The sequence below is a fragment of the Garra rufa genome, chromosome 7 (assembly GCF_049309525.1).
Source record: "Garra rufa chromosome 7, GarRuf1.0, whole genome shotgun sequence".
NCBI classification, from domain to species: domain Eukaryota; kingdom Metazoa; phylum Chordata; class Actinopteri; order Cypriniformes; family Cyprinidae; genus Garra; species Garra rufa.
In genome coordinates, this window is record NC_133367.1 from 51408475 (window position 1) to 51421573 (window position 13099).

General features: G+C 34.5%; 1 protein-coding gene across 1 annotated transcript; it reads right to left on the minus strand.

Moving 5' to 3' along the window:
* Nucleotides 1-11690: 11690 nt before the first annotated feature.
* atpv0e2 (ATPase H+ transporting V0 subunit e2) lies at nt 11691-13099 on the minus strand. The gene is made up of 4 exons (XM_073844861.1): nt 12900-13099; nt 12707-12754; nt 12368-12467; nt 11691-12270 (listed from the first exon to the last, which is right to left on the minus strand). The coding sequence occupies exons 1-3, from the start codon at nt 13001-13003 to the stop codon at nt 12374-12376; spliced, it is 246 nt and encodes an 81-aa protein (XP_073700962.1). The 5' UTR covers nt 13004-13099; the 3' UTR covers nt 11691-12270; nt 12368-12373.

Below are 13099 nucleotides of genomic sequence, written 5' to 3' on the forward strand. Positions count from 1 at the left end.
TGCAACATTTGGCTTCCGGAAGTAAATTCTCTTTCATTTTCTCCATAAGGGGATTCACTTTGAACGACAACTTAAAAGGCTGTAATTACAGAAGGACCATGAGCTTCGATATTGTTTATGAATGATATACACTTCTATCTGCCATTCCACGTTATTTGTTTTACAATATATTTGTTTGATAGAGCTACTCCTGATAAAGAACTACACTACCCCTAATGCAACAGAGAAATCTCGACCAATCATTGAATCAGAGCACTGCAGTGCTCCGCCCACTCTTAAAGCACCGCGAACGTCGCAATCTCGTCGGACTCCCTTTCCACCTTTTTCTTCCCGTAAAAGTGGGCGTGGCCATTTATACATTTTATGGGTATGGCTTCCGGTCTCCTCTGCGTCCAGTTATTTTTAGCTGTTAATAGCTTGTTTTGCTGCTTTGATACTGCAAATCGGTGTGTTTTACCATATTATTTTAATGCATTATCTTAAATGAACATACAGTTTTACCATTTACTGCACATTGTTATTTTCCTTGTTATTTTCCTATAGTGGCTAATGAACCTAAAGTCTCACCAATAGGCTTACTTCCACATTAAAGAACTAAGGTGGATACTAAAAATAATTTTGGTATTTTTTAATATATATATATATATATATATATATATATATATATATATATTTAATAAACAACTTAAAGTCAGTAGTTAATGTTGTTGTTGTTGTTTTTACCTTTTTTATTAACGTTGTTTGCAATTCTTTATGGGATTGTAGTTTATTCCATCTGCTGTTAAGTCTTTTACATTGTTCTTTTTGTCTATTTTTCAATTTCCAAAATAAACGTTTGTGATGATGTGATCATGGCAGGTTTATTAATCTAATTAACACTGGGATACTCCAAGGCTGAAAAAGTGGGCCAGCACTGCTGTACTCTGTTGGCTAAACGCTTCATTAATTTATAAGCATTAATATTTATAAATTAAGATTACCCATAGTGGTTGTATATCATACTATCTGTTTTCCCCTTTACAAAAAATGTAAATCATGATCAAGATTATGGCCTAATTTATATTTGTAAAGCTTAAAAATAATGAAAATATATAAAACGTGTTTTTCAATATGTTTTTCAGTTCTTTTCAGTTCCGAACAGATCACAATTAATACACACAGAGTACAGATGAATCATCAAATTGTCAAGGACTTTTTGCTTGTTTTCTTTCTGAGAATGTATTAATAACTGATCCTTTTCGTAGTCAAGATAATAGTACTGATGTGTACAGTTCTTCTGCTCAACCTATACCAACCTTAATTTCCACCTTTCTGACATTAGACATGCGTCTTTGCTTCTGGTTGCATGACTCCTCACTGATATAAACTACAGACTGACACATAATATTTATAAATCAAACATTCACCAATTTTGCAAGCTAACTCCTATGTTGTGTCTATACAGCATTTCAGTGGATACACTTGCTTTATTTTGTATGACAGAGCTTCAAAATCTAAAAGATTTGAATATTTAAATATTTGCATATTATTGAAAATATTTGAATATAAGATATTTAAATTGTTTTGATCGTGACTGGACATTTTTGCTGGTGGCAGTAATATTTTGGTAGCGACCACATAACAGAATTTTAACCCACATACTAAAACACTACTAACACTATAAAATGCTAAAAATGTGCATAAATGTACTAAAAGTTAGTTAATTTCCTCGAAATAAAGGATTGTGCTCCCTTTTGTCAATACCAAAACAATGATGTCATTTTTCGGTCGTCAATGTTACGGTAGTGACAATTTCATGGGATAACACCCACACAAAAAAGATGTCACTACCGAAATTTCACCAAATGTTTTGGTCGTGACAATTTAATGGAATAACGTCCAAAAACAAACATGTCTCCACCGAAATTTCACCAAATGTTTTGGTCGTGACAATTTAATGGAATAACGTCCAAAAACAAAGATGTCTCCATCTAAATTTCACCAAATGTTTTTGTCGTGACAATTTAATGGAATAACGTCCAAAAACAAAGATGTCTCCATTGAAATTTCACCAAATGTTTTGGTCGTGACAATTTAATGGAATAACACCCAAAAAACAAAGATGTCTCCACCGAAATTTCACCAAATGTTTTGGTCGTGACAATTTTATGGAGTAACATCCAAAAACAAAGATGTCTCCACCGAAATTTCACCAAATGTTTTGGTTGTGACAATTTAATGGAATAACGTCCAAAAACAAAGATGTCTCCACCGAAATTTCACCAAATGTTTTGGTTGTGACAATTTAATGGAATAACACCCAAAAAACAAAGATGTCTCCACCGAAATTTCACCAAATGTTTTGGTCGTGACAATTTTATGGAGTAACATCCAAAAACAAAGATGTCTCCACCGAAATTTCACCAAATGTTTTGGTTGTGACAATTTAATGGAATAACACCCAAAAAACAAAGATGTCTCCACCGAAATTTCACCAAATGTTTTGGTCGTGACAATTTTATGGAGTAACATCCAAAAACAAAGATGTCTCCACCGAAATTTCACCAAATGTTTTGGTTGTGACAATTTAATGGAATAACGTCCAAAAACAAAGATGTCTCCACCGAAATTTCACCAAATGTTTTGGTCGTGACAATTTAATGGAATAACGTCCAAAAACAAAGATGTCTCCACCGAAATTTCACCAAATGTTTTGGTCGTGACAATTTAATGGAATAACGTCCAAAAACAAAGATGTCTCCACCGAAATTTCACCAAATGTTTTGGTCGTGACAATTTAATGGAATAACGTCCAAAAACAAAGATGTCTCCATCTAAATTTCACCAAATGTTTTTGTCGTGACAATTTAATGGAATAACGTCCAAAAACAAAGATGTCTCCATTGAAATTTCACCAAATGTTTTGGTCGTGACAATTTAATGGAATAACACCCAAAAAACAAAGATGTCTCCACCGAAATTTCACCAAATGTTTTGGTCGTGACAATTTTATGGAGTAACATCCAAAAACAAAGATGTCTCCACCGAAATTTCACCAAATGTTTTGGTTGTGACAATTTAATGGAATAACGTCCAAAAACAAAGATGTCTCCACCGAAATTTCACCAAATGTTTTGGTTGTGACAATTTAATGGAATAACACCCAAAAAACAAAGATGTCTCCACCGAAATTTCACCAAATGTTTTGGTCGTGACAATTTTATGGAGTAACATCCAAAAACAAAGATGTCTCCACCGAAATTTCACCAAATGTTTTGGTTGTGACAATTTAATGGAATAACACCCAAAAAACAAAGATGTCTCCACCGAAATTTCACCAAATGTTTTGGTCGTGACAATTTTATGGAGTAACATCCAAAAACAAAGATGTCTCCACCGAAACTTCACCAAATGTTTTGGTTGTGACAATTTAATGGAATAACGTCCAAAAACAAAGATGTCTCCACCGAAATTTCACCAAATGTTTTGGTTGTGACAATTTAATGGAATAACACCCAAAAAACAAAGATGTCTCCACCGAAATTTCACCAAATGTTTTGGTCGTGACAATTTTATGGAGTAACATCCAAAAACAAAGATGTCTCCACCGAAATTTCACCAAATGTTTTGGTTGTGACAATTTAATGGAATAATGTCCAAAAACAAAGATGTCTCCACCGAAATTTCACCAAATGTTTTGGTCGTGACAATTTAATGGAATAACGTCCAAAAACAAAGATGTCTCCATCTAAATTTCACCAAATGTTTTTGTCGTGACAATTTAATGGAATAAGGTCCAAAAACAAAGATGTCTCCACCGAAATTTCACCAAATGTTTTGGTCGTGACAATTTAATGGAATAACACCCAAAAAACAAAGATGTCTCCACCGAAATTTCACCAAATGTTTTGGTCGTGACAATTTTATGGAGTAACATCCAAAAACAAAGATGTCTCCACCGAAATTTCACCAAATGTTTTGGTTGTGACAATTTAATGGAATAACGTCCAAAAACAAAGATGTCTCCACCGAAATTTCACCAAATGTTTTGGTCATGACATTTTAATGGAAAAACATCCAAAAACAAAGATGTCTCAACCGAAATTTCACAAAATGCTTTGGTCGTGACAATTTAATGTAATAACGTCCAAAAACAAAGATGTCTCCACCAAAATTTCACCAAATGCTTTGATCGTGACAATTTTATGGGATAACACCCAAAAAACAAATATGTCACTACCGAAATTTCACCAAATGTTTTGGTCGTGACAATTTAATGGAATAACGTCCAAAAACAAAGATGTCTCCACCGAAATTTCACCAAATGCTTTGGTCGTGACAATTTAATGGAATAACACCCAAGAAAAAAGAGATGTCACTACTGAAACTTCACCAAATTTTTCGGTTGTGAAAATTTAATGGAATAACGTCCAAAAACAAAGATGTCTTCACTGAAATTTCACCAAATGCTTTGGTTGTGACAATTTAATGGAATAACATCCAAAAACAAAGATGTCTTCACCGAAATTTCCCCAAATGCTTTGGTCGTGACAATTTTATGGAAAAATATCCAAAAAACAAATATGTCACTACAGAAATTTCAACAAATGTTTTGGTAGTGACAATTTAATGGAATAAAGTCCAAAAACAAAGATGTCTCCACCGAAATTTCACCAAATGTTTTGGTCGTGACAATTTAATGGAAAAACATCCAAAAAACAAATATGTCACTACCGAAATTTCACCAAACGTTTTGGTAGTGACAATTTTATGGAATAACGTCCAAAAACAAAGCTGTCTCCACCGAAATTTCACCAAATGTTTTGGTCGTGACAATTTAATGGAAAAACATCCAAAAACAAAGATGTCTCCACCGAAATTTCACCAAATGCTTTGGTCGTTACAAATTTATGGCATAACACCCAAAAAACAAATATGTCACTACCGAAATTTCACCAAATGTTTTGGTCGTGACAATTTTATGGAGTAACATCCAAAAACAAAGATGATTCCAGCGAAACTTCACCAAATTTTTCGGTTGTGACAATTTAATGGAATAACGTCCAAAAACAAAGATGTCACTACCGAAATTTCACCAAATGTTTTGGTTGTGACAATTTAATGGAAAAACATCCAAAAAACAAATATGTCACTACCGAAATTTCACCAAATGCATTGGTCGTGACAATTTTATGGGATAACACCCAAAAAACAAATATGTCACTACCGAAATTTCACCAAATGTTTTGGTCGTGACAATTTTATGGAGTAACATCCAAAAACAAAGATGATTCCAGCGAAACTTCACCAAATTTTTCGGTTGTGACAATTTGATGGAATAACGTCCAAAAACAAAGATGTCACTACCGAAATTTCACCAAATGTTTTGGTTGTGACAATTTAATGGAAAAACATCCAAAAAACAAATATGTCACTACCGAAATTTCACCAAATGTTTTGGTCGTGACAATTTTATGGAGTAACATCCAAAAACAAAGATGATTCCAGCGAAACTTCACCAAATTTTTCGGTTGTGACAATTTGATGGAATAACGTCCAAAAACAAAGATGTCACTACCGAAATTTCACCAAATGTTTTGGTTGTGACAATTTAATGGAATAACACCCAAAAAACAAAGATGTCTCCACCGAAATTTCACCAAATGTTTTGGTCGTGACAATTTTATGGAGTAACATCCAAAAACAAAGATGTCTCCACCGAAATTTCACCAAATGTTTTGGTTGTGACAATTTAATGGAATAATGTCCAAAAACAAAGATGTCTCCACCGAAATTTCACCAAATGTTTTGGTCGTGACAATTTAATGGAATAACGTCCAAAAACAAAGATGTCTCCATCTAAATTTCACCAAATGTTTTTGTCGTGACAATTTAATGGAATAAGGTCCAAAAACAAAGATGTCTCCACCGAAATTTCACCAAATGTTTTGGTCGTGACAATTTAATGGAATAACACCCAAAAAACAAAGATGTCTCCACCGAAATTTCACCAAATGTTTTGGTCGTGACAATTTTATGGAGTAACATCCAAAAACAAAGATGTCTCCACCGAAATTTCACCAAATGTTTTGGTTGTGACAATTTAATGGAATAACGTCCAAAAACAAAGATGTCTCCACCGAAATTTCACCAAATGTTTTGGTCATGACATTTTAATGGAAAAACATCCAAAAACAAAGATGTCTCAACCGAAATTTCACAAAATGCTTTGGTCGTGACAATTTAATGTAATAACGTCCAAAAACAAAGATGTCTCCACCAAAATTTCACCAAATGCTTTGATCGTGACAATTTTATGGGATAACACCCAAAAAACAAATATGTCACTACCGAAATTTCACCAAATGTTTTGGTCGTGACAATTTAATGGAATAACGTCCAAAAACAAAGATGTCTCCACCGAAATTTCACCAAATGCTTTGGTCGTGACAATTTAATGGAATAACACCCAAGAAAAAAGAGATGTCACTACTGAAACTTCACCAAATTTTTCGGTTGTGAAAATTTAATGGAATAACGTCCAAAAACAAAGATGTCTTCACTGAAATTTCACCAAATGCTTTGGTTGTGACAATTTAATGGAATAACATCCAAAAACAAAGATGTCTTCACCGAAATTTCCCCAAATGCTTTGGTCGTGACAATTTTATGGAAAAATATCCAAAAAACAAATATGTCACTACAGAAATTTCAACAAATGTTTTGGTAGTGACAATTTAATGGAATAAAGTCCAAAAACAAAGATGTCTCCACCGAAATTTCACCAAATGTTTTGGTCGTGACAATTTAATGGAAAAACATCCAAAAAACAAATATGTCACTACCGAAATTTCACCAAACGTTTTGGTAGTGACAATTTTATGGAATAACGTCCAAAAACAAAGCTGTCTCCACCGAAATTTCACCAAATGTTTTGGTCGTGACAATTTAATGGAAAAACATCCAAAAACAAAGATGTCTCCACCGAAATTTCACCAAATGCTTTGGTCGTTACAATTTTATGGGATAACACCCAAAAAACAAATATGTCACTACCGAAATTTCACCAAATGTTTTGGTCGTGACAATTTTATGGAGTAACATCCAAAAACAAAGATGATTCCAGCGAAACTTCACCAAATTTTTCGGTTGTGACAATTTAATGGAATAACGTCCAAAAACAAAGATGTCACTACCGAAATTTCACCAAATGTTTTGGTTGTGACAATTTAATGGAAAAACATCCAAAAAACAAATATGTCACTACCGAAATTTCACCAAATGCATTGGTCGTGACAATTTTATGGGATAACACCCAAAAAACAAATATGTCACTACCGAAATTTCACCAAATGTTTTGGTCGTGACAATTTTATGGAGTAACATCCAAAAACAAAGATGATTCCAGCGAAACTTCACCAAATTTTTCGGTTGTGACAATTTGATGGAATAACGTCCAAAAACAAAGATGTCACTACCGAAATTTCACCAAATGTTTTGGTTGTGACAATTTAATGGAAAAACATCCAAAAAACAAATATGTCACTACCGAAATTTCACCAAATGTTTTGGTCGTGACAATTTTATGGAGTAACATCCAAAAACAAAGATGATTCCAGCGAAACTTCACCAAATTTTTCGGTTGTGACAATTTGATGGAATAACGTCCAAAAACAAAGATGTCACTACCGAAATTTCACCAAATGCTTTGGTCGTTACAATTTTATGGGATAACACCCAAAAAACAAATATGTCACTACCGAAATTTCACCAAATGTTTTGGTCGTGACAATTTAATGGAGTAACATCCAAAAACAAAGATGATTCCAGCGAAACTTCACCAAATTTTTCGGTTGTGACAATTTAATGGAATAACGTCCAAAAACAAAGATGTCTCCACCGAAACCTTACCAAATGTTTTGGTAGTGACAATTTAATGGAATAACACCCAAGAAAAAAAGAGATGTCTCCACCGAAACTTCACCAAATTTTTCGGTTGTGACAATTTAATGGAATAACGTCCAAAAACAAAGATGTTTCCACTGAAATTTCACCAAATGTTTTGGTTGTGACAATTTAATGGAATAACACCCAAAAAACAAAGCTGTCTCCACCGAAATTTCACCAAATGTTTTGGTCGTGACAATTTAATGGAAAAACATCCAAAAACAAAGATGTCTCCACCGAAATTTCACCAAATGCTTTGGTCGTTACAATTTTATGGGATAACACCCAAAAAACAAATATGTCACTACCGAAATTTCACCAAATGTTTTGGTCGTGACAATTTTATGGAGTAACATCCAAAAACAAAGATGATTCCAGCGAAACTTCACCAAATTTTTCGGTTGTGACAATTTAATGGAATAACGTCCAAAAACAAAGATGTCACTACCGAAATTTCACCAAATGTTTTGGTTGTGACAATTTAATGGAAAAACATCCAAAAAACAAATATGTCACTACCGAAATTTCACCAAATGCATTGGTCGTGACAATTTTATGGGATAACACCCAAAAACAAAGATGATTCCAGCGAAACTTCACCAAATTTTTCGGTTGTGACAATTTGATGGAATAACGTCCAAAAACAAAGATGTCACTACCGAAATTTCACCAAATGTTTTGGTTGTGACAATTTAATGGAAAAACATCCAAAAAACAAATATGTCACTACCGAAATTTCACCAAATGTTTTGGTCGTGACAATTTTATGGAGTAACATCCAAAAACAAAGATGATTCCAGCGAAACTTCACCAAATTTTTCGGTTGTGACAATTTGATGGAATAACGTCCAAAAACAAAGATGTCACTACTGAAATTTCACCAAATGTTTTGGTTGTGACAATTTAATGGAAAAACATCCAAAAAACAAATATGTCACTACCGAAATTTCACCAAATGTTTTGGTCGTGACAATTTTATGGAGTAACATCCAAAAACAAAGATGATTCCAGCGAAACTTCACCAAATTTTTCGGTTGTGACAATTTAATGGAATAACGTCCAAAAACAAAGATGTCTCCACCGAAACCTTACCAAATTTTTCGGTTGTGACAATTTAATGGAATAACGTCCAAAAACAAAGATGTCTCCACTGAAATTTCACCAAATGTTTTGTTTGTGACAATTTAATGGAATAACGTCCAAAAACAAAGATGTCTCCACCGAAATTTCACCAAATGCTTTGGTCGTGACAATTTTATGGAGTAACATCCAAAAACAAAGATGTCACTACTGAAACTTCACCAAATTTTTCGGTTGTGACAATTTACAATTACCGAAACTCAGGGGCGCCGCTAAGGGGGGGTAAGTTAGGACGATTCTAAGGGCCCATGCCCTTTACAGGCCCCCAGAGATCTACTTTGCTTTGGTAGGGGGGGCCCAAACTCATATTTTGTCATAGGGCCCAAAATTGCGAGCGGCGCCCCTGCCGAAACTTCACCAAATGTTTTGGTAGTGACAACTTTATGGAGTAACATCCAAAAACAAAGATGATTCCAGCGAAACTTCACCAAATTTTTCGGTTGTGACAATTTGATGGAATAACGTCCAAAAACAAAGATGTCACTACTGAAATTTCACCAAATGTTTTGGTTGTGACAATTTAATGGAAAAACATCCAAAAAACAAATATGTCACTACCGAAATTTCACCAAATGTTTTGGTCGTGACAATTTTATGGAGTAACATCCAAAAACAAAGATGATTCCAGCGAAACTTCACCAAATTTTTCGGTTGTGACAATTTAATGGAATAACGTCCAAAAACAAAGATGTCACTACCATACTTCACCAAATTTTTCAGTTGTGACAATTTAATGGAATAATAATGTCCAAAAACAAAGATGTCTCCACTGAAACCTTACCAAATGTTTTGGTCGTGACAATTTAATGGAATAACACCCAAGAAAAAAGAGATACTTCACCAAATTTTTCGGTTGTGACAATTTAATGGAATAACGTCCAAAAACAAAGATGTCTCCACCGAAACCTTACCAAATTTTTCGGTTGTGACAATTTAATGGAATAACGTCCAAAAACAAAGATGTCTCCACTGAAATTTCACCAAATGTTTTGTTTGTGACAATTTAATGGAATAACGTCCAAAAACAAAGATGTCTCCACCGAAATTTCACCAAATGCTTTGGTCGTGACAATTTTATGGAGTAACATCCAAAAACAAAGATGTCACTACTGAAACTTCACCAAATTTTTCGGTTGTGACAATTTACAATTACCGAAACTCAGGGGCGCCGCTAAGGGGGGGTAAGTTAGGACGATTCTAAGGGCCCATGCCCTTTACAGGCCCCCAGAGATCTACTTTGCTTTGGTAGGGGGGGCCCAAACTCATATTTTGTCATAGGGCCCAAAATTGCGAGCGGCGCCCCTGCCGAAACTTCACCAAATGTTTTGGTAGTGACAACTTTATGGACTAACACCCAAAAAACAAATATGTCACTACCGAAATTTCACCAAATGTTTTGGTCGTGACAATTTTATGGAGTAACATCCAAAAACAAAGATGATTCCAGCGAAACTTCACCAAATTTTTCGGTTGTGACAATTTAATGGAATAACGTCCAAAAACAAAGATGTCACTACCATACTTCACCAAATTTTTCAGTTGTGACAATTTAATGGAATAATAACGTCCAAAAACAAAGATGTCTCCACTGAAACCTTACCAAATGTTTTGGTCGTGACAATTTAATGGAATAACACCCAAGAAAAAAGAGATACTTCACCAAATTTTTCGGTTGTGACAATTTAATGGAATAACGTCCAAAAACAAAGATGTCTCCACCGAAACCTTACCAAATGTTTTGGTCGTGACAATTTAATGGAATAACACCCAAGAAAAAAAGAGATGTCTCCACCGAAACTTCACCAAATTTTTCGGTTGTGACAATTTAATGGAATAACGTCCAAAAACAAAGATGTCTCCACCGAAATTTCACCAAATGCTTTGGTCGTGACAATTTTATGGAGTAACATCCAAAAACAAAGATGTCACTACTGAAACTTCACCAAATTTTTCGGTTGGGACAATTTACAATTACCGAAACTCAGGGGCGCCGCTAAGGGGGGGTAAGTTAGGACGATTCTAAGGGCCCATGCCCTTTAGAGGCCCCCAGAGATCTACTTTGCTTTGGTAGGGGGGGCCCAAACTCATATTTTGTCATAGGGCCCAAAATTGTGAGCGGCGCCCCTGCCGAAACTTCACCAAATGTTTTGGTAGTGACAACTTTATGGACTAACACCCAAAAAACAAAGACATTAAATATGCATTTTTGCATCGGATTGTATGATTCTTCACTGATATAAACTGTGAAAAATGAAAAACTTGACACATAACATTTATAAATCAAAGCTAACTCTTATGTTGTGTACAGCATTTCAGTAGATTCACTTGCTTTATTCTTTATGACAAGGCTTCAATTAATCTTCATTCTCTCTGCAATTGAAAGACTGGTCTGTATGAGCAGAATGTGTGGAGCACTGCAGCCACCTACTGGTCACTTCATATAAAAAAAACAAAATGTGTAAAATTACAAAAGAAATGAATTAGTGTTAATTATTCTGATTCAGATTCATTTTTGTGTCTTTTTTCAAAATAATACTTTATATAAAAGATTTATCTGAATTGCCTCTCTAAACACACATGCAGAGCACATGTGTTGTAGGTCTTAAAGCCAGCCATCACAGAACTTCAGTAGATTCACTCGTTTTATTTTGTACGACACAGCTTCAAAATCTCCATAGGATGACATAGAACATCAATAGAATGTCAATCACATTTACAAATTAAAACAATAATAAATATAAAAATAATTTAATCAGGTAAACATGGATCCAGTGTCACATGCAAATGAGAGCAACATAATATTAAACAGACAAAAATGTGCCTTAATGCAAAACAAAACAAAACAAAACAAAAACATTTACTCATATACTCAACTCTCAGACATTCAAAGCACACAATATATTTCCTTATAATCCTTTAGGCTAAACATCACAAGAATATCACTATTACGTTTCTTTGTACATTTTGTAGAATACTATTCTGTATACTATTTCCAAGTTTCCTATTCGTTATGTTGCATTGTGTTGTGTTTAAACAAACATAAAATCATTCCTTTTGTAACTCAAGAAACTGTTTAATGTTCAAACTTGTTTCATAACACAAATATTGTTCCCTTGGAGTTGATCCTTCACTATTTTGGGATTTTGTTGATTGTAACAGAAAAACACATAATGAGATAGATCTTCCAAATTTTTCAGATGACACCTGCAAGACATGAGAATGAATGATAAGCATCTCAATCATTATTGTATCCGTATATATGCAGTTTTCATTAATTAAGCGGATATGAACACAAATTTACCTCCATCTACTCCCAGAAGTAGCGCAGATACCATATGGTCTCGTTTTTAAGCTGAGGTCCAAATAGAGGATTTGTTTGGGCCAGTATTGCTACTAACCAGCTGCAATGGATATGAATACAGTAGTGAATATTTAAAATAAACTGTATGCTATTTCATACATTTAAGTTACATTGGCAACAGACAACCCCCAGCAAAAATGCATTGTAAACCAAATTTTTAAAGGCGATATTATACATTACCTTGCGTGCAAGTTTACTTTATTATGAATATCAAAATGGAGTATTTTGCAATGTATGCTTATGTGGCAGTATTTCCCCGAATTGTTTTATTATACTCACAATAAATAGCAGCAAACGGCGGTCAGCACCAAACTGGTTATGATTACCCTGTAATTAAACAGTTACATCGAAAATCAACGCGGATGCAATATGGAATAACATTACGATAACATTTAAATAACACAGATGTAATAACGGATGCGTTTAAAGATGGATGAATCGCTCGGCCTGTTATTCTAGCATCAGTCCTCACCCTCTGTTTGGTCCTTTCGGTACAAAAAACGGGGCGACAACCCCGACCAAACCCCACAGCGTGGTGAAGCAGATCATCGGTAAAGCCAGCGAATGCGACACCATTTCGACACTAGTGCGTTATTCTGGAAATATAATAAAGATAACAGTATCCGATTCAATGCAGCCAGATCTCTCACTAGTCACTAATCCTTAGCTCAC